The 22,956-nt window shown below is 33.9% G+C and overlaps 3 protein-coding genes across 3 annotated transcripts; 2 read left to right on the top strand and 1 right to left on the bottom strand.

Annotated features, from left to right (window-relative positions):
- Positions 1-4,556: 4,556 nt before the first annotated feature.
- On the top strand, positions 4,557-8,289 carry LOC137932882 (acyl-CoA Delta-9 desaturase). The gene is made up of 5 exons (XM_068776568.1): positions 4,557-4,881; positions 6,148-6,278; positions 6,686-6,891; positions 7,111-7,296; positions 8,040-8,289. The coding sequence occupies exons 1-5, from the start codon at positions 4,557-4,559 to the stop codon at positions 8,287-8,289; spliced, it is 1,098 nt and encodes a 365-aa protein (XP_068632669.1).
- Positions 8,290-9,390: 1,101 nt separating this feature from the next.
- On the bottom strand, positions 9,391-11,403 carry LOC137933000 (uncharacterized). The gene is made up of 3 exons (XM_068776724.1): positions 11,325-11,403; positions 11,035-11,144; positions 9,391-10,535 (listed from the first exon to the last, which is right to left on the bottom strand). Exons 1-3 carry the CDS (start codon positions 11,344-11,346, stop codon positions 10,023-10,025), a joined length of 645 nt encoding a protein of 214 aa, XP_068632825.1. The 5' UTR covers positions 11,347-11,403; the 3' UTR covers positions 9,391-10,022.
- A 2,243-nt stretch (positions 11,404-13,646) lies between these two features.
- Positions 13,647-22,716, top strand: LOC137932809 (E3 ubiquitin-protein ligase TRIM9-like). The gene is made up of 9 exons (XM_068776484.1): positions 13,647-14,524; positions 14,631-14,726; positions 15,258-15,491; positions 16,101-16,248; positions 18,186-18,328; positions 19,553-19,691; positions 20,443-20,673; positions 21,001-21,173; positions 22,309-22,716. The coding sequence occupies exons 1-9, from the start codon at positions 13,841-13,843 to the stop codon at positions 22,441-22,443; spliced, it is 1,983 nt and encodes a 660-aa protein (XP_068632585.1). The 5' UTR covers positions 13,647-13,840; the 3' UTR covers positions 22,444-22,716.
- The last annotated feature ends 240 nt before the right edge of the window (positions 22,717-22,956 follow it).

The following is a 22,956-nucleotide window of genomic DNA, read 5'->3' as shown; positions in this document are numbered from 1 at the left end:
GAAACACGAAAACAAAGTTTGTACTTAACGGATAAGTAAAAATTTGTCAATGCAGCGTCAACAACCATACTCGAATTTTTAAAACAAATATCAAATGAGTATAAAAGGAAATTCCACGATAATATTATTTTAGACACCAATTCGTGTTTTTGATTATGCGTGTGATTGTGAATATTTTACATGAATAATACAATCAGAAATAATTTACTTGTTCGATTTGTGAGCACGCAGTACGTGACCAAATTGGTGTGTCTTTGCAAATGGATGTGCGAAAACATTTAAGACACGTATATAACGTGATCGAGAGGTGCGATTGTTTAGCGATTTGACTATTGAGCTGATTACACTGAAGTTGTATTTATGGTTATAAGTGTCTGTTGTAAATGTTTAAGTTCGTTGCATAATAATATTTTCGATTTGTGAGATTTTGTGACAATACTGCACAATAATAAGGGTACGTAATATTTTCCTAAAAATGAGTACACATCTTTAAAAAAAAAAGTATTTATTAGGGCACCGCACAAATAATGTCGTATCTGTTGATATATTTTACAGAAAAACCAAATTATTTTTACCGCTCCGGCACTAAAAAAATTTATATTAGATGGCATAAAGTTGTTGATAACGAAGGTATATTGTTATATTAAAAATAAATACTTGTTAAAATTGTAGTCGAGTGAATCTAACTTAAGAAGGCGATATTACTTTCCAGTCACCCTAATATAATATTTATATTCCACGAATTATGTGAACACATTTTAAAATTTATTAAAAATTTATGTACCTTTTACCTTTTATCAAAATATAGTTAAATCTTATAATGAAAAAATCGTGCCTACTCCATGATTGGGATATCGTAATTCATGAGTTCTGGGTATATTACTGGGAGATAGAACCAAATTTTCAGAATTATAAAAAACATTTGCCGACAAGAGGATATCATAAATATATAATACACGCGAGATTGAAAAAATAATAGTATGATTTAATTTGAGTTTAAACAAATGCTAGAGCACCAGAAAGTGTCAAAATTTGATCTCATTAATTTGCTGTGTGAAAAAAATGTGTGAAGTGGCGGTATCTCTTTGTTTAAATAAGCAAAAGATAAAATAATTTAGAATTGTTTGCACTTGTTACTTATTATAGATCGCATAATGTGGAAGGTTTAATTTTTAATTGATATCTTGATGCTAATATTGCATTTCATTCCTGGATATTATTTAATCATTGATCCAATTCTATCACAAAATATTCAAAATAAATATTTTTTGGTGATTTCAAAATGATTCTCCAAACAATTAAATCCAATTAATAAAGTAAAGAGGAAAGATTAGCGAGAAACGATTTATTTCCACAATAGTTTACCCATTTCATGTGAAATCGTGAATAATACGAAACAGTAATTATGTTTAAAACACATATCAGTTTATGCCTTGTTTTATAAAGAGGTTTTATTCCTGAGTAAAATATTTAATCATTACTAAAAATAACAAAATGCAAAGTTTCGTCATCGTTGGTTAGCCGAATCGGCTATCTGCTTAATGGCGTTAATTTTTAACAAGTAAACATAAATAAGTTACCTGATTCCAAATCCACTGTATAAACAAGAGCTTGTCGCCAACCCCTCCACACGCCATATTCCAAAACGAAAGGTAAAGATGTCATAACATTATTCGGACATCTTGCATCAGTCACGGCCGTGATTATTAGAAAACATAGATATGTAAAATACGAAAAAACTCGAGGCATCTGAAAAGGCTAACTACCCGAAATTTTGATTATCCCGGTTTTTTAGTTGCCCTAGTTCGTCAATCATTCGCTCTGTTTTAATAAGAACTATTGTGCCATATCCACGTGCGTGTCAAATCACAGAACTACTTTAACGAAATGTCCTTAATTTATTATGAAGCAATTACACAATCCGCATAACCTCTTTTTTAATACTCCGAAATTCATAAAAGGATCAATAATAGTCAATGCATTTATTTTCATTTTTATTTATATTGAATTTAATTATATTAAAATATATTTATTTATATTAATATTCGCATGACTAACTTACCTGATGTATCATCTAAAACTTACCTTTAACATAATCGCACTATTAAGAGGTACAATGATGTCTCAAAAGTTAATGATAAGAATAGATTTGGCTGACGTTGATCCATTAGCACGGCAGTTATCAAAATTATAAGACGCTAATTGCATCATCCTGTCTGCAAACAGATTGGTTGGCTATTTATGTGGGTTTGAGTAGGAAAGCCATAAAAAAGTTAATTTAGTAATTACGACCCGGAACTGCAAGCTTACAAATAAAAACAGTTTCGTCCTCACCCAGCATTTAAATACAATAGGGGTAAAAGTGCCAGAAGATTCTTCAGAGGACGCCAAAAGCAGGCATTGTAACGTCCTATTTACCTGAACAAAAAAAAATTAATATTGAAGAATCATTTAATCACCAACATGACTCGAAATGGTGTTGTAAGCTTTTAACTTCATGTCACATAGAAGCTCACAACACTTTTCCAAATTTCAACGTATATGGCACGCACCCGTCATCAGATATAGTTTGGTTAAGAATGGAAAAAGAAAGGAACCTTGGGGCCAAAATAGTTAAGACCCAATCTCGTACCCTCTTTCGGGAGCAGCCGCTAGGTATTAAAGTAGGACCGCCTCACATATAACTAAGCCTACCCAGATTTGGTTTGAACGGTTAAATATTAACAATATACGACATGAAGATTGGCCCTACTTCAGTTCACTTTATTTTTACATTACAAAATATTGCACGTTTTGGAGGCTAAAGTGTTTGCCTCATAAAAATTATTAGAACCAAGATAATACTTAAAAAAAACAATGACCAAAATAGACATTAATATGGTGCGTGCAGAGATCTACATGTGGCCTAAAGGAAAAATAAATAAAAAATAAATAATTTTTATTTCAATTAACGGTATGGTTATACTTATTCTAGTTAAAACCTTTAAAAAACGTTATATTTTGTTTATGTATAAAAATAACACATATACGATGTAAAATCTGCTTTATAGTACAAGCAATACGTATTGTCTTATATAACAATTGTTAGTGCCAACAAAGGCTATTATTGACAGCAATTCATATAATTTACGATTTATTTCCATTTTGACATTATGGACACAATCTAAACTATTATAAATGATTGATTTTAATTAATATACAGAACACATCTGAAATTTTCTAGGATCTAACACATCGTTTCCAAGCGTGAGACCCACGCCTCTCAGGAGGACAATTTGATTGTAAAGGAGCAACTTGACGTGGACTTAACACCTGTTTGACGCTTTCTATTTAATATAAATATTATTTTAGAAAGGTTAAAGTGGGTCTTGGCACAAAAAAGGTTGAAAACTAATACTCATCATGTAATACATGGTTTACTGGTGGTATTCTAAGATTTTCTTAAAGAATACATTGATAAGACGAAAGGAGCATTCACGTAACGAATATTATTTTACGCTGCCTATGCTGCATTACCCAATGTATTAAAATTTAACATGTTAGGCAACTGCGCGTTGATGTTGATACCGTCTAGAAATAGTGTTTCTTTAGATCAGTCATTTCGCAGGCTATTGAGTCCTCCAAATCAAATACACAACAGATTATAGCCTCCTCAAAAAGTGGCCTTCCTTACGAATTTTAACTCGTAGGTTACTGGTTATCGAAAAATCTATAAGCAAGCCATATCAACAGTTGGGCAAAAAATTCCACATAGGAAGAACTTGCAAAACACCCCTCCTATGGTAGATCATCATGATTTATTCTTTGTCCTTTAATCAATATACAGGTTAATTGGTTATAGATGGGAAACCTTTAGAGTGTGCATGCACTGCTTATTTGCTGTCAATTAAAGTACGGTACACCCTATCTTAAAATCCATGGTTCCAATAATAAGAAAAAGTAAAATGCTAATACAGTAAGAATAAACTCGCTCAAATAGTGATCGCTCTGAAATACTCATGTTTCATAGCGATCACTTTATACAGTGTAATTGGGAATAGTAATAAAAGCTATAAAGCTTTTTGCTGTCAAACTTTTTTTTCATTAAAAGCTAATAACACACTCACACATCACCGCGTATAAATGAATAAAAACAAAAAGAGACAAAACTGTGGTACATATTATATCTCTTGTTTAATTTTCTTCAACGTTTTTTTTTTAATTTTTGTTTTTGCCAGAGGAGTCATAATGATTACATTAAGTTTCTAACTCAAAATTTTATACGTAATTTATATTAATAATATTTTACAAATATAGCGTAGTAAAAACGAGCAATTTTATTTTATATATAATAAGCCAAAAAATCCGAAAATGCTTACAATTATTTTATTATTTATACATTGTCGTACTCATCATAATTAATAAACTGCTAGTAGTTATTAACTGCATCTCTTGGTTAAAATTCGGTTTCGATTCCAAACCTACGCGTCAACGTTGTCGAACATTGTAGAGGAAATAAATAAATCCGAAGATTATCAAATTGGTTAATGATAAAATAATGTTACTTTTTCAGAATAATGACTGTCTCGGGAGCCTCTGAGACCTCGTTACTAAAGAAACAAGAATATCAAACATCAATTAGTAAAGAATACGACACGCTCGGATCAAACAAAGGGAGAATCAACTATAACAGAATGTGTCAGAAGGATTACGAAAAAGTACGCCCCCGTGAAACTACATATTTAGCGCTTGTACGTGAATGGGAGAAGAAAATTGGTTTTGTAACACCTATACGTTGGACGAATGCTATATCCATTACAATCTTTCACTTATTCACTGTTATCGCATTGTTTTTTTATATTTCAAGCGGACAATCACCAAAATGGGAAACTTTATTTTTTGGTAAGTTCAATTAAAAACTTTTTGAAAATGCTAGCGACCTGAAATCACAAGCCGCTTTAAACAATTATGTACAAAGTGTCTGGTGGCAAATTTCTGTCTTTAAATATGATTATTGCATAAAGTAATAAGCAGTAAGGGGGAACGGTGGTGCAGTTAAAAAAACTAACCGTGGGGATTTCTCAGTCACGATGTTGTAGTAGTCGAGAGAGCATTCCGGCGCAATCGCTGCTACGACTGCTCGTCGACAATTTTGTTCACACTTCAGTATTTGAAGAATAAGTGACGGCCCGAATGTAAATTTAATTTGTTCCTGGGTGTAGAGTTTCCACGCAACTGCTTCTAAAACATCCGACGGCTAGAGCACCGTCGATCTTCAAGAAGACCCGAAAACATTAAACTAAGTAGTTGAAAGCAGTTTGCGTGAAAATCTTCGACTTACAATACGAAAAATAGCCCAGCCCTGCCCTGCCACTGGGACTTCCGAGGCCGAATATTCATGAAATATCAAAAAAGGATCTGAAATTCAATCATTTTAAAATTTTAATTGTTAATGAACTGTAAGAAAGCGAGTTTGTTTCACACAAAAAACATCTCAAACGACGTTGGAGCAAAACTGTCCCTGTTAGTTTCCAAGAACCTAGGACAATGGTTTTTGTTATTTTAGTCGACAGGGTTGTCCACGACAGAAATATTTAAAACTTTTGCACTACGCCTATATAACTGTTTTGATGTATCTTTAAAAGTATAGAATAATTGGACCATTTTTTTAAACTATTCCAAGACAATAATGAGAATTATCTATGCATGATTCCGGATTTCTTTTTGCCGAACCTGCGACCTCTAACAAAATGGCACCTATATAATATAGGTTAATGTAAATGAATCTTTAAAAATATATCTCGAATTTTCACAAAAAGTGGGAGGAAATTTTGTTTAACTAAATATTTTAGTGTCACATTTCTGACTAAAGTATATTCGTATTAATTATAAGATCCACACACAAGTATATCAAATAATAATTATAACGTCCCCACGTTTAGTTCTCCTATTTTGGATAGGATTCCGAGTAAATGTTTCCGTATAGAATTTAATATTTTATTATTAATTTTTTTTATTATCATTCCCCATATATTGGGCAGATTTTTAAGTTATTACATCACAAGTAACATAATTCAGATTTCTTTTTATAACTTAAGTGTAACACGAATTTTAAATACACTTATAGCAATATTATTTGATTTAGTATAATCTCTCTTTTCGTGACAGGATTCTTTGTGGGCCATGTAGCAGGTTTCGGTGTAACGGCGGGAGTACACCGCTACTGGACCCATAGATCGTACAAGGCCACACTCCCGCTTCAAATAATTTTAGTCATCTGTTATTCTGTTGCTGGTCAGGTAATTATTAAGACTATATTTTTTTAGTCATTAAAGAAACTTTTAATTTTCACTTTTACAAATTTTTTTTAATAAAGGATTAGAATTAGATCACTACTCAAAGGTCTAAAAACTTTGAGTCTCAACTTTTATTCCCAAAAAAAACGTTGTTCATTTCAATTAAATTACTCTCGATGTCTTTCCATGAATTTTTTAATGGTTTTCATACTAACGTAAACGTTTTTAATACTAATTAAAACTAAAGGTACCTTTAAATACTAAACGAAAACGTGAATGTAATTTTTTTACCTAACTTGCACTGCTGCCCAAGCGGTATTTGCATAATCCGCGGGAGCCACGAGAATATACCCGGAAAACGGTTTTGATTTAAATTAAAGTAGTGACCTTTTCGTTTATGCGACTTGCAGAATAACATATACAATTGGGTTCGCGACCATCGAATCCATCACAAATTTTCGGAAACCTGGGCAGATCCGCACGACGCTCGTCGAGGTTTCTTCTTCTCGCACGTCGGCTGGTTAATGATGAAAAAGCATCCAAACGTTATCATGGAAGGAAAGAAGATCGACATGAGTGATATAGCAAATGATACTATCGTCCAATTTCATACCAAGTGGGTAAATCATGAATTATCTGACTTTACTCGGTTAACAGCCAGCAGCAACACATCCACTTCTCGTCAGATATCAATTAAATCATCTGTCCCATTTATACGCTAATAGCCGTTGTTATTCCTAGTAGGAGAAGAAAAAGAATTACTTTAATAATAAATATATAACCCTGATTTCTTTCCATAAAAGTATTAATTTTTAATTAACCTTTAACTTTACAGGTACTTCAACTTTTTTAAAATATTCTTCTGTTTCCTGATTCCTACTTTAATACCTATCTACGTATGGCAAGAGACCTGGACTACGGCAATATTGTCTCAACCACTTTTACGGTACATGTTGACGCTTAACTTCACATGGTCTGTCAACAGCTTCGCTCACATCTGGGGAAATAAACCTTATGACAGGTATGTTTAGAAGTATAAACAGAACTGTGCACAAAACCGCAAAATGCGGCTTGCTTGAATACAGACTAGTTGCCTATAAGTGCTCTGCGGTTACTGAGATTAATATAAACAGGGTAAAGTAACAGTTGAAACCGATTCGCGACAGACGTTCTAGTCGCAAGAAATAAGAATGACGAGTCTAGTAATACCGCGCCATTAAAGATAAAAGTTAGTTACGTTTTTGTATTGTTCCTTCTTCGCTATATAAGCAATTAGTTCTTCTTCTTCTCAGGCGATAGAAACCCACTGCAAGGCATAGGCCACCCCCAAAAATTACCACGTTAACTGGTCTTGCGCTGCCCGCATCCAGCGACTTCTAGCGACCTTAACTATGACGTCCGTCCGTCTAGTGGGATGCCTACCCATGCCGCCTGTAACGGCTCGTGATCGCCACTCGGGAACCTATCGGACGCAACGACCACCACTACACACACACTGCCACTTTAGACGAGCAGTTTTTAGTGCTACACCGGTAACCGTGGTTCTTCTGCAGCTTCACTCCCAATTTGATCTCGTAGTAAAACTTCGAGCATAGCCTTCTCCCATTGCTCACCGGGTGACCATAAGCCTTCTTATAAAGCCCACCTTAAGCGGCCACGGCTGGGATCTCAGTCATCATCGTTAACAAACACTGGTCAAAAACATCACGGCATTGCGGCATTTCAACTCGACTTAATCCTTATATAACGATAATATAATTTTAGGTACATAATGCCTGCTGAAAACTGGGGTGTATCTCTTGTCGCGTTAGGCGAAGGCTGGCATAACTACCACCATACCTTCCCATGGGACTACAAGGCATCAGAACTTGCTTATGTTAACAACATTACCACAACTGTCCTGAATCTTTTTGCGAAACTCGGTTGGGCTTACGATTTGAAGACAGCCTCACCGAGGCTAATCAAGTCTGTTATCGACAAGAGGGGATCAATAAATACCAATTACCAACATTAAAACTAGTGACTACAAATGTTTAATTCTTTTTTAATTTTAACCCAATTATAACAGATTTGTTCGCAACTACAAAAATGCAAAAGTAACGACAATTTCAATGGCTTCTTGTTTTCATGAGTGCTTGTGTACGTCGATAAATCACATTCAATACACCCCAAATCTACATGCGAAACCAGAAAAATTTACACATGCTTAATTGATCTGAGATTTTAAATATGTATAAAATTAAGCATTACAACAAAGCAAAACATATAGAGCATATAGAGCATTTGATTTATAATAAATAAAAAAGAACTAAATGCAAAGTAATGTAACATGGAAAATATAATTTGTACAAGTTCCAGCATAACAAACAATCTTTATAATTTTTATAATTATTATGTTTCTATACATGACTTACGTCGGGAACCGTTTACGTAATATTTCCTTAATTTTCCTGCAATATTAATTATTTTTCTTAAAAGTTATTAAAAAAAATTCCAAGCTAATCACCGGTCATTCATACTACAACAAAACATCTCAGATTTTCTACATAGTACATACATTGCAATATACACTATTTTCATACTGACTGGACTTACAACCTTAGTTCTTAGTTCTAGAAGTTAAACAAATCAATTTACTGAAACTAAGGACTTAAGGAGATGTAAATAAAAGGATCTCTTAACAGCTCCAAAGACTTGCCTGTAAATTTATGATAATTGCTTTTCAAATAATTCCTAACTTAATTTGAATAATCAATAAAATATAGCAGTCTATTTAAACAAAGTGCCAAGTACCACATTTATGTTTTGTAAATTGTGGTAAGAAAAGTTATTAAATTAGTAATTTTAGCTCTAACTTGACATGTAATTTCACTTTTAAAAAAAATGGATTAAGAAAGATAAAAAAATGTAATGGCCATTTTCATTTTAAAATAACTTGTGCTGTGTAGACTCATTTCATTTTGGCTTGATTATATATTCCTATTAACCTACAATAGTAATACATACATATTACCCATAGTAGTACATAATTTGCATTACAAATTAATATAGAACATGAAAATAGAACCCACAATGAAAAATACATATTTATATGGTTTCAGTAAACTAACACTAAATGTGACATAAAAGGGTAATTATCAATAAAAATATTCAAAGATTATCAAGAGTTCCAAATTAAATTATTTGACTAGGTTTCCTAGCAGTAAATAACACATTTTAAAATTGGATTTTTAACTAAAAATTGCATAGAGATCAGATATGATAATACATGTTAAAGGCAAGAAACATTTATGAGAAACTGCAGAATAAAGAGGTTGTGTTAAAATACTATTTATATTCTGCAACTTTAAATAGACAAAAACTTTCTTAATAGAGAATAGTTAAATAGGATAGTTGAAAAAGATTACACATGTAGATTTGGTACAACCCTTTTCTCTGAGAATGTATTTTTGTAAAACTTAATTTTTAATCTATGTGTGTAGCCAGGTGATGTTGCATAGTACTTGAGAAATTATAAATTTTATTATTGAAATAGTTCTAAAATACATTTTATTAATTTAATTAATTCATCATTACATGACAGAAACACAGTTGATTAACTTGCAACTACTTAAGGTCTTATGCAGTACTTACTATGTGTTGGTCACCTGTGCAACATGTATCAAGCATCTACAATTTTAGCATCAGATACAACAGAGTCATAAGTTAAATTAACTAAAAACCAGTCTTCAATGATAACATAAAATTTCACTTCAATTTGTCATCATCACTCAATTCCATTTTGTTTGTGTCAGAAGCCACTCTTAGCTCTTTTACTGGCCTAGAATTTTCTTCCTTTGTTATTTTTCTCTTTAAACTGACAACTTTATTAGAGTACACACCATCATTAGCATTGTTATCACTATTTGAAACCTTTCTCTTTTTTGTTTTTGTGACTATTACATCGAAATCTGAAGAGTCATCATCAAAACCACAGTAAACTGGTACAGAACGTCCACTTCTTGTAGATCTAACAGGTTGAATTCTAGTTGATTCTTCAACTATTTGTATTGGTGGTGGCCATGCGGTGAAATTGATGGATTGTCTACCTTGTCTATAATTATTAATAGACATCAATTTTGTGTAAACAGCAAGTGTTTGTGCCTTCTCTGCTGCTGTTAATGTATTGGGCAATATACTCCAAGGCATTCTCCTATCTCTAACATTCAGGAATTTTCTCTTTAGTATTTTTGATGCAGTAGTGCACTGGTTATCTTCAACCTAAAGCAAAGAAAAAATGTATAATTGAAACTTTTAAAATCATTCCAATATTCTCTTACTTTCAAAATATTTGTTACATATAATTTACATACATAGTTGTATGTAAATAATATTACATTTTTTCAATTCACAAGAATCACCAGATAAGCATGGTGTTTTACTGATAGTGTAACTGCCAGCCACCACATACTTTAAGAAAGAAAATATTTTAGGAAATTATGCCTTCATTATATGGTGCAAGCACTCATTACCATAAGGTATGAGACAATATTTTCAAAGACGGTACTTTCACTAAATATGACATCCTGAACCAAAACATTGATGTGCTTACACTATTGTTTGGCAGCATATATGTACTACAGTGGTAACTACTTAGACAAGCTTAATGCAAGTATTTACTTCTAGTTTTACGTTTTACTGCTAGTTTATTACATTCTTATTTTAATGAGTATATGACCGAATTAAGGTGTTAATTTTTAATAAGAAATATGATAATTACCTTCTGTCTCAATAATTCCTCTTCTTTGTGCGTAGATTTTGAATTTTTAAGCGCTTTAAGAAGATCCACCATTTCTTCTTTACTGAGGTTTTCTTCATCTAAACCAAATTCTGAAATAAAATACCGTGAAGTAAATTTGTATGCAAAACTTTCAAATAAAACAAAAGAATGATAAAAAAACATAGCAAATAAAAAACTACTAATTTATTTAAATAATTTACATCGTATTATGTAAGAATTAATATTAAATAAAAATAATGCAGTGATTTTTCATAGTTTGTTAAAATTACCAGTTAATTGGTTTTTCATCATTTTTATCTTCGAACCACATCTATTATCAGACAAAAATGCCAACTCAACTGCATTAAATTTCCGTCTTTGTAAATAATTGAATAATATAATCCACTTATCAAATGTGTTCAATTTTGTTATTAATGAAAATGTTTTATTAGTATCTTTTATTTTGTAAATAAAGAAAACGTCATTTTAATAGAATTTGTTGCCAGCGTTAAAAAATACAAAAACGATGCAAAAGGATTTATCCTTCACTAAAATAGGCGGGAGTGCCTTTGTGATATATTCAAAAGTTTGAAAATGTTTTCGATTCTTTTATAGTTTTCAACACATTATAATAGTAGCAGTTTATAGTAGTATAGTAGTATTAGTTAGTAAGTAGTTTAATAAGTTTACATGTATATACTGAATTGAATCTTATTGTATATAAAAGTCAAGTAGCATATGCCTACTATATATAGTAAATAAAGAAAAAGATTACCGCCATTTGGTTATTGTTTTTCTGTTTGCTAAGCTCTGCTTGAGAATTGCTTTTTGTACTCGACAAAAAGCAATTCTAAACATTTTCAACCATTAGTAAAAATGGATCTAGTTCGACACAAACCGCAAAAAGCATTAGTAATATTTATATAGGTTTCAATGAAAGTAGCAGATTGTTACATCAAGCATTTTCTGCCCGAAGCCCATGGAAGTCCGCTACCTACAGTAAAGATATTGTAAAAATGACTCACCTAATTTGTTAAAAAAAAAAAAAGGTTTTACAAAACTGCTCATTTCCAAAAAAATATTAAAAGAACGATTCATACTTGAGAGCTACACTAGCTCACTAAAAGTAGTGTAATGAATCTTTTACTCGTAAAAAATGTATAAAAACGTGGAAAAATAATCATGACACAGTCAAGCTCCACGAACCTTAATAAAACTATGCAGAAAGGTCAAGATACCACTTATTATCAGAGTTAGCGCTCGGTAAAACTATGGCTAATTAAGATGTTTCTAGCAAGAAATCGATGAAAAAAGGGCCTGAACAAATGTGCAATATTTGTGTGTATGTGCAATATTTATTACAATAATGACACATAATACACATCTTTAACGATTTATACAATATTGAGAAAGCTCGGTGAGAAAGTTAAATTGAATCCATTGCGGTCCTTAGCGCGACCTTGCATATTAGATTTGTACCCGTTTCTATCTCTTAAAAGTTTTTAGGTAAGTCTCTAACAAACCTCTTTTGATGTCGTATTTCGTTGATATGATTTTCACAATTACTTACCATACTTTTTGATCAGGTATCTCAAAACGCTTATTGGAAAGAAAGCTAATAAAAAGTATTCAGTCTTTGTTCTGGGAATCACCTTAGCAACATATGACGCTAGCAGCACATTTACTTTGGACTCTTTATATAATATTTAAGTGGAATTTGTTACAAAGAGTCCAAATTACTGCACCCTAATCCGCTACACTTCTACCAAAACTCTTCTGAAGATATAAGATTGTATGTGAATTTTTAAAATATTCTGTTACTCATGTAATTTAAACCGAACATTTAAAATAGTACTTGTTATGTTTTCGTATTGACGTCGAAAAATTAACTTTTCGTCAAATATAAGTCCAAGATCTTTTGCATATACTTGAAGATTCAATAATTGGCCATCATTTAATATTTTGTGTCGATTAATTGAGAATGAGATGACAAATCGTTCATTTGTGTTGAAAAAAATACTATAAAGAGAACACTATTGAGATGAGTATTAAAGGACGTGAAAGTATTTAACAATCCTCTCCATCCATCTTTGTTATCCGCGTTCATTAAGCCTTTGGTAAATTTGAGCTTTAGACGAGATCGTTTATGAAATTAATAACAAAAAGTAGCCCTAGATAATATAACCCAGACAGAACTCCGGGCTAGTTAATGATGAAATGTCTTTTAAAGTAAAGTTTCTGTTACTTGGTTATAAAATAAGCGAATTCAAAACATTGCATTGTAATTAATTATTTACTTATAAAGCTAGTAGCTAGGTAGTGTTTTCAATACCAACTGCTTAACTTTACCAAAATATGAATGCAAACAAATAATTAAAAAAATATATATTTGTACTTAAATCCGAATTATTTTTTCACAAACTCATTGCGTTCTCGTCACTCAAAATTGATAAGTTATTGCTTTACGTTACAGGTTTAGTTTTATACTTTAAGTTTACTTGTTAGACAAAAACTTGATAAACTACACGTTACATTTATGGCAACATTAGTATTTCTTTTCGTTCTCATTTCACAATTCAGTAACTATTTGTCAAGTGCATGTGTGTATTTGTATTATTGCTTATTAGTTTTGTTATTTATTTAATAAGTCAAAACTAAACAAAATTAAATGAGGCTGGTTCTTTGGAGTATGTTGCTGCATAAAACGTTTTATTAACAGTATTAAGTATTTAAGAATCCTTATATTATATATAGAGCAAAGTAGAGAATATAAAATAATAACTTATAAGATCGTGATGCACTCAAAATGGAAGAAGAATTAAGATGTTTTGTTTGTAAAGAATTCTATAAAGAACCAGTATTATTACCTTGTGGTCACGCGTTGTGCCGTGTGTGTGCAGTTGGCCTACAAAATCATTTACCTGAAGTAGACAATGGTTCAGGAACAGCGACAGACTATCAGGAGGCAGATAAGGCGTCTGTTTCGAGTGAAACCGATAGTGGTGTTGTTTGTGGATCGAGACCGAATAGCTTTGCGGGAACAACAGCTACGGCAGTTTATTCACCAGCAGCTTTTAGTCTCTCGTGTCCGCAATGCAATAAACAAGTATTTTTAGACGATAACGGAGCTGCAGGTCTACCGCCTTTTCGAGTCATGCGTACTATTGTAGAGAGATTTGGAGGTATAATTGGAGCGCCGCCAGCAGAAGAAGCTTGTCAAATGTGTGAAGGTGAAAGACGTGCAGCCGTTGTAAGATGCGAACAGTGTTCCGTGAGGTACTGTGCTGGCTGCCGCGACGCTTGGCACCCTACTCGCGGCCCACTCGCACAACATGAATTGCGTGCTTTAGGAACAACTTGCCCGGATCACGGCTCACCCCCAGTTCTTTATTGCAATATATGTATAGTACCTATCTGCCAGCGATGCCTTGCTGAGCGACATTCCTCCCACGAAACCCAACCACTGTCTAGTGCTGCTAGAGCTCATAAGGTAAGTTTAGTTTATGAATACATATTATTTTATCAATATAATTCATTACTTACCATTTTTAAAATATCTGTCACTGCTATTGCTTAATACTAAACTTGAATTACAGACTGAATTATCACAATCACTGCAGCAGCTTTCTGAACAGGCTAAGGCCATGACTGAATATATACAGCTTGTAAAAGGATCTGGAGATAAAATTAATGTAAGTTGTTTACATTAAAACAAGTAAATTAACTATGGCATTACAATTGGTATTGACCATTTTGGTATATACAAAGTTTATGACATTGAATTATTGTGTGAAAATATAAATGATATGATGATTTTTGTAATGAAATTAATTCTATTTATATTGAGTATCTAAAAAAAATCTAAATTCAGTTTACCAAAACTTAAAAAAATTATGGTATCTACTTTGTTACATAAATAGTTATATATATTAGTTTCTGGAATGATTATTGTAATATTAAGTGTACCTCAATGTATCAGTATATTAATCAGTGTTTCTGATAATTTTGTAATAAGCAAAATTTGGATAAGATGCCTTATTAGAAAATAATGCATTTTACCAGAATTTCCATAAGTGTGACATATTAAGCAAAGTTTTATTATTAGATGTAAGTAAATTAAAACTCAACTAGAAATAAAAAAAACATCTTAAAGAATAACATCAAATAAATACTGCAATTTTTCTTAATATTTTATTTAAGTTTATTAAGTGTTATATTTACAGGAGTCGTGTGAAGAATTAGAAAGACAAATTGACCAAGCTTGCACAGAAGTGACGCGTGCTATAGATCGCCGCCGGGATGAACTTGTCCGTGCTGCACGTAACAGTCGCTCCCAGGCTATTGCCAACATGCGTTCACTTAAGTCCCATGCTGCACAGAAGTTGCGAGAAGCCACCGCTTTGTTACATTTCTCCATAGAAGCTCTTAAGGAATCTGATCATGCAGCCTTTTTACAAGTCAGTTAACTACAATATTTTCAATTTGAAGTTTTTCAACAATACAATTATGCAGATTCCATATATTATTAGTATGTGCTACATTGAACCAAAATGTTAACTATGTGTACTTTACATAATTTTTAATTACATAGACATCCTTAACATAGCAATTTTGCTTATCTCAAAGAAGGTAATCCATAAATAATTATATGAAATAGAAAAGCTAAATCAATATGGCAAAATATCTATTTACATAAAATGTGTTGTTGATTATTGGTTATTATAAAAATGTTTATTGTAACAGGAAACTGCATATTAATTATAGAGACATTCTATAATTTATTTGTGTGTATCAAATAACAATGGCCATTGAGTATTATAGTTATCATTATCTACATTCTGCAAATATTACTTTAATGACTAATTACACCACATACTGCACCTTGATGAATGTGAAATTTATTGGAATTGACAATAAATTTTAAAAAACATTATAATATAGACTAAAAATAAATTTTAATGTAAATCATGTGTTAGTTCCAGGATTGATTTATATGATGTTCATGAAGATGGAGTTTCACTTTTGAGTTCTTTCTTAATACTTACTCCTGCTTTTCCTCTTTTTAGGTGGGCAATATACTTTCAGCCCGTGCACAGGAGACTGCTGCGGGACTTTGTTCATCTCTAGATCCACCCCCATCACCCCCTGCACTCACCCTAGACATAGAGCCAGTCCTTCGCACTGTGAGAACTATGAATTTCGTCGAGTGCATACGTAAGATAATCCCTAATATTTAGTTATATGCTTTATGGTGTGGACTGTAAAAGAGAGAAAGAGATCATGTGACACATGAGGGATACGTTATCTCAGATAGAGTGACATGAGTGGCATATTATGTTAGTTTAATAGCAATCGTACTTCAGTATAATTAATTCATATATATATGTATATGATTATATATATAATATACTAATGTTATACAATTCTCTTATTACTCCAGTCTTTATCAGTAATCAGTAATTAAAAACATAATAATAATTTTTTTTTATTCCGGAACAATTTCAAATATATGTTACTAAAATAGTCCTGAATATTACATCTGACAAGGTCTCATACCACTTTCTACATTGTTTTATGAGCTACACAATTATTTCCGATTTTGAAACACTTCAGCTGAGTTGATAATAAGTTTCTTCCTGCATAACCTACAGCTTACTGAACATGGTCTAAATGTATACATATAATTTTTATATGTTATGTCTTATATTTAAAAATACAAGTACCTTCACATTAATCAAGATGATTTTTTAATATTATCATTATTTAAATTCAATTGGAATGCAGCTTTGGAAAAACAAATGAAGTCTTCAGGTTGGTATAATTATATATATTATTTTATATTTTTATCTAATTAAAATATGTTAACAAATAAGACTATTAAGTTAATATCAAGTAGATCTTTTCAGATCAGGCTACTTTAATGGTCAATGACTAAGTCATTAATTAGCAAATGCTGTAAGAGAAACTGTCACAAGAGGTTTTAGCCTAGCTTAAATTTATTTTTAAACATATGATAATGTAAAGAATACAGACATAGATTCATTTTAAGACTATAAATTTGACAAGGATTGTTAGACATACTTATGCATTTTTCTAAAACAAATATATTTTTTCGACTTTTTACCTTTAACTTTCATGAAAACAAAAAACACAAAATTACTTAAAAAAAAATTCCGACCAGATGCAGGTGACAACACTTCGTTGTAAGGAACTGAACGTTTTTATCTTGTTTATATAGGAGAGCATTTACTAAGCAAAGTGTATACTTGGTTTCTTAAGTCTTGGAATTGGAGGTCCTCAGTGACAGCAGCGGCTTCCCATAACATGTTTTTTTAAAATGCCAAGTTCGACTATACTTCTGCTATTTAAGACTTTTTACTCGCGTTGGCTTACTTAATAACTGTTTTTTTTTTCACGATTTTAAAATGCTGTTCACCAATAATAATATAAAATATAAAATTAATAATGATGATAAAATTTTATAAATATTTATATTAATATTAAGTTGTGATCAATACTAAAACAAAAAAAAATCGTTTTACAAATTGTTTTTATTCTTATTGGTACATCTGCATCTAGTCAGAATATATATATATGCATATATATACACAACAACAAAATACTGTTAGGGGGAACATCATAAGCCTCCATCTGATTCATTCTGTAATAAAGATGCACGCTTGTTTTCGTTTTATTAATACTCGTACTTATGTTGTACGGTACATACGTACATTAGAACGGTTTATTACGGTTAATGAAGAGATGAGTGCACTAGTCGACTAGTATTAGAGGGTGAATCAATTGTTTTTCATAAATTGGCGGTAGAACGATGGTCGCTTCTAAATGCGTCTGTACGTACTAGCCTGCTTTTGTATTTCCACAGATATTTGACGAAAATATTTCTTAGTAATACAAAATCATATGACTATTTTTCAAGTTATCGCTATTTTCTTAAAATTTAAAAATGTTCGCTCCAGATCTAATCCTGCGACACGAAGCGCCCAAATACAATGTGGTAATTCCGAGTTGTATGAACAGCCAACGGTTATTGCGTCAAAATTAGTTCACAAGTCATTATTGTAGACAGTTTGCGCAGGAAATACTTGGCAGAAATAAAGTAAACCGGCCTAATTTGTACTTTTGGGGTCCAGCGCCGGGAGCGCCCGAGATGGCGGTGGAAGCATGCGCTGCTCGCGGCTGCTCGTGCACGCTGGCTTGGCGCGCGCCCAAAGCGCCAGCCGCCGTGCGCGGCTACGTGCTCGAACTGGACGACGGACTCGGGGGACCTTTCCGGGTCAGTCCTTCACCTGCCTACCATATCGTCTACATCACATAAACAATACTTGTTAACACCCTTAACACGTTGTATGTTTTATGACCCACTGATGAGCTTAGCGTACTACTTCATTTAGGCGAAATTAAAATCAGAAAAAAAAAATTTACCTATAGCTGTAGCTTGCGCGCGATGCTACGCCACCAACTAAAATAGATTTGAATAAAAAAAACATTACACAAACATTTCAAATCATTTTATTGATTCTGGTCATTTCAAACAAAATTGTAACATTGCAGCGTTTCGTTTTAATTCCATATTAATTAAAGTGCTATGGGATACACAGTATTTATTGTTTTTTCATCTGATGCGAAAACGAATGAATTGGAATGTTTTCCTACGCTTGAGCAGGCCACATAGAGCTGCCCATGTGAGAAGCATAGATTCTCCAAATTTAATCCACACATTTGCAATGATTGTCCATGCGCTTTGTTGATAGTCATTGCGAGTACGGGAGTCGCACCGCGAGCTGCAAACGTTTGAATTTGAATGGCAAACCTGTCCAGACTATTAAGAATAAGCGACAACAGTATGCCTTCACCTTTGAATTTTCCAGTCAAAATTGTTGCCTCGATAGACTAGACTGTCTGGTTCCGTTACAAAGTCGCGGTGGATTTATGTTTGGAAGAAGAATACAATCAAGCTAATTCGGTTGGATATTTGATAATTTCGTCTTAATTCAGCACAACTTTGATGGACTTATGAATGATGGCATGTAATATTCGCGCACTCTTTTGCACCGGACGATGTTATTTGTACATATGAATAGTATTTGCGAATGTTTTTCAAGAAATGCTCCGACTCACATGTAACTGCTGATAACAACGTTGATAGTGGTTAGAGTAGTGGATGTTATTATGGCAGTTTAACATTTTCCGCTAGCACGGCACATTCCTAATTTCCGGCTAACTAACGGCAATTTCCTAGGACGAGGCAACGGCTTTAGATGAGATTATTTATTGCGCGAAGCTACAAATGTGCTATATTTGCATACTATGTATGTGTAAATCTGAAGCATGTCGTATTTGGGGGCGGCACCGTGACTTTACCACGCCTACATACAGCAAATTAACCGTTAGTATACACGGCTAAAAAAGAGTCTGTACAAGCCTATACTGTATATACAAACATACTAACGAGGTGCAGTTGACCGTTGTCGTGACGTTCAAATTGTTTCGCTTATAGGAGGTGTACTGCGGACGAGAGACTGTGTGCACGGTGGACGGCTTACACTACGCGTCGCTCTACAGCGCGAGAGTGAAGGCCTTTAACGGCGCAGGAGAGGGTCCGTACAGCGAAGTCATTGGGTTGCAGACGTCTCCTGGTAAGCGATGTTATTTAAACAAGCTGGGTAATTTTATCTCGTTTATGGATAGCGATACTATACTAAATACAATACGACGAGATGTGCTGTGTTGCAGGGTAAATATCATTGACAAATCAATACATAGAACTTTTTTCTTTTCGTCAAAATAAACCGATAGCTATTTTATTTTTATTTTAGATCGAAGTATGTGGTGCTTATATTAATTTAGATACATAAAATATGTCACTAATAAAAAATAAATGTATGTAATTGTATGATAATAGAGTATGTAGTGTATAGTAAAGATGCTCAGCGTTAAAGAGCGAACGGATATTTGTGGTATGCTGCCGAGAACGTCAGTTGTAAAATTGCACAATAGATTTGGTCTATTTCTCGGTGAAGATCTTCGCTTTGTATGATAACCTCCTAACACGCCTTTTTGGATTTTGATTGATGTCAAATGTTAGACATTTTTAATAGTTTGAGCAGTGAGAGGAGTCAAAGTATTATTAACAATATTTTAGTTGGATTCCCATTCTCAAATCGTTTAGGTATTTAAGAAGAGACGGCTTGACGTTTGTGTACCTCCGCCGTCCTGCCAGAGCATATTTGGTGATTTGTATTTATATTTATCATCGTTATACCATCAATCAGACGCCCGCTGCAAATAACAAAGATACAATTAACTAACGGTCTATACGCTATATATAAAAGAAGCTATTATGGCACATTTAAACAATATTAAATTTGTTGAAACACACACACACAGTGGCATGGTTTGCGTGGGACGCGCGGTGCGCCGGCGCCGAGGACGCGCTGAGCTTGAGCGCGGACGGACTGAGCGCGCGCGCCGCCGGCTGGCAGCCGCGCGTCGTGCTCGCCGATCAGCCGCTGGCGCGCGGCCTGCATTACTGGCGCCTGCGCATTGACACCTACGACGGCGACGCAGACCCCGCCTTCGGAGTCGCGCGCGCGGACGTCGCCAGAGACAAGATGCTCGGTGCGTATCGAACAGCCGCAAACACACGCTCCGTTGCACTTGCAGTATAGATGAAACAATATAAGTAAATACAAGTACTTACTCAATACTTTTCTGAAATAGTAAATTTGCCGTCGGTCTAGGTAGTGCGGGACCTACACACGCCGCGTCCATCGATACAAGTAGCGATTACCACCGATACTGTATCGAATATCGATACTTCAGTGGTATCGTTTCATCCCTGCTGTTTTGTGATGTTCTTTTTTGCATGCAAAATGTGTGTGTCTAATATTGGTTGGGTGTGTCTCTGTGTGTGTGTTGAGTAAGCGTGTGCGTGTGCGTCCGCAGGCAGCGACGCGCTGGGCTGGGCGATGTACATCGACGGGTCGCGGTCGTGGTTCGTGCACGGCGGTGCGCACGGAGGGCGCGCGGCGGGCGGCGTGAGCGCGGGCCGCACGGTGGGCGTGTTGCTCGACCTCACGCGCGGCACGCTGCGCTTCGCCGTCGACGACCGCGCTCAGGTTCTACACCCACCACATTATCTTACAGCTAAATAACATAGTTTATTTACACAATTTAGGAGTAAAGCGGTTCGCCAATGACTATAAAACAACTTTTGACACAATTTTTTGTTTTAGCATTAATTCCTAATGTTTCCGAAAATAAATTTCGCTGGAATTAAATAGGTATCAGAAGCAATATATTAGCACAGAACTAATTTTTTTGCTTAAACTTTAAACAAATATCCAATTATTTCAACTAAAAGTATTATGAATTGTTTGCCTAAGGCTGTTTTATTTATAGGAGTAGAGCAAAACTCTTGCCTGTGCAGTTTGATTTTCGAATCATATAGTCCAGCAAGTACTAAGTGCGCCATTCCATGCAAGGATAAGCAATAGAAGATTTTTTTTGTGAATTTTCAAATACACTTAATCTAATAGCTATAGAAATCCATTTGTAACCTTATCGCTTAATTATTTTCCTTCTAAATTTCCTATGTAATCCATACACATTAAATTCGGCTAGATTTTAGGTGCCAATGTGGGAGACAGTAGCCATGTGCCAAAGAAAACAAAGGGAAACATGGCAACTTTGGTCCCGAGAATGAGACATCATGAGTTTGCTATGGGTATTTTTAGACATTAGACATCGTATTTTTAGATCATCCCACCAATATCCCAACAATAATATGTTTCAAGATCAAATATAAATATTCTTGTATTTATATTATTATTCACATAGAGTCATTTACTGTAAGCGACGTACACAAACATCATAGGTCAACAAAAACTAGAATCAGATTAAACGCCCATATCACCTGACATCCTCAATCTTAAAGCTACAGGGGATTCCAAACGCGCCCTGAAACGCGCGATTTTTAGAAGAACCAGCAACAAACTGACGATTTCTTTTGTGGTCACTTTTACAACTACTTTAATCCTTTATTTTGAACGAAAAGATTGTTATAAAACCTCATCAGCCCTACCATATTAGCCGAAGCCTTACTCGAAGATAGCTACAGTGACCGGTCTTGCGCTACACGCAATCAGCGACCTATCGCGACCAACAGCGTTGTCGATCCACATACCCACTCGCCGTCTACCGGCTCGTGCCGGTCACTGTATTCCATACTAATCGATACTTTATATATTACAGGGAGAAATAGCATTCACAGGTCTACGGGGTGCGTTCTACCCGGCTGTGTCTCTGAATCGCGGCGTGGCCATCACGCTCGAGCCGGGCCTGCAGCCGCCGCCGGAGCTGCTCATGGCCAATCTCGCCATCGAATAACTCCAACCGCACACGTGGCCAAATGTATGCAACACGAAAACCCTGTTACCTATATTAAAATTAATATCACGATATACATATCGTATACGTGACATTCACTGCAAAGTCTTATAATTGGTTATGGTTGTAAAAGTTTTAAACATTTTTGCTGAAAAATGAACCTATTCACCACTTTATAAAGTTATTATTTTTTCGAATTCGTACTTAGCATTAATTTATTTTTCAAAGTCCGCAGGAACCGAAAGTAAAATAAAATAATTGGAAATGTTGCTATTTTCATTGTTTTAATGATCAAACCATTTGGATATGGTGTATGCGTTTAACTCTAGCGCTTTTACACCCATAACCAATCATCCCTGTATAAGCATTGACATTTCTTTCATTACATATACATTTTTAAATTCCTTAAGCATAAATGGTAAATAAAAATTAAAATGCTGCGTGGCCACGAGCTCAAGAAAAATATTTTATTGACTAGTCCTAAATTAATTAATATTCTTTACTTTAATTGCT

The sequence above is a fragment of the Battus philenor genome, unplaced genomic scaffold, assembly GCF_028537555.1.
Source record: "Battus philenor isolate CCGP_79_NKW_IND1 unplaced genomic scaffold, ilBatPhil1.0.hap1 SCAF_12, whole genome shotgun sequence".
NCBI classification, from domain to species: Eukaryota; Metazoa; Arthropoda; class Insecta; order Lepidoptera; family Papilionidae; genus Battus; species Battus philenor.
This window is presented reverse-complemented; position numbering and strand designations above follow the sequence as displayed.

Coding starts and splice junctions, on each gene's coding strand:
- LOC137933000 (XM_068776724.1), bottom strand. CDS start 11,346: ATGATGAAAAACCAATTAACTG. Junction 11,145..11,324: donor GATGAAAAACCAATTAACTG/GTAATTTTAACA, acceptor ATTTTATTTCAG/AATTTGGTTTAGATGAAGAA. Junction 10,536..11,034: donor AGGAATTATTGAGACAGAAG/GTAATTATCATA, acceptor TCTTTGCTTTAG/GTTGAAGATAACCAGTGCAC.
- LOC137932809 (XM_068776484.1), top strand. CDS start 13,841: ATGGAAGAAGAATTAAGATGTTTTGTTTGTAAAGAATTCTATAAAGAA. Junction 15,492..16,100: donor ATCATGCAGCCTTTTTACAA/GTCAGTTAACTA, acceptor TCCTCTTTTTAG/GTGGGCAATATACTTTCAGC. Junction 16,249..18,185: donor GAATTTCGTCGAGTGCATAC/GTAAGATAATCC, acceptor TTTGGGGTCCAG/CGCCGGGAGCGCCCGAGATG.
- LOC137932882 (XM_068776568.1), top strand. CDS start 4,557: ATGACTGTCTCGGGAGCCTCTGAGACCTCGTTACTAAAGAAACAAGAA. Junction 4,882..6,147: donor ATGGGAAACTTTATTTTTTG/GTAAGTTCAATT, acceptor TTTTCGTGACAG/GATTCTTTGTGGGCCATGTA. Junction 7,297..8,039: donor GGAAATAAACCTTATGACAG/GTATGTTTAGAA, acceptor ATATAATTTTAG/GTACATAATGCCTGCTGAAA.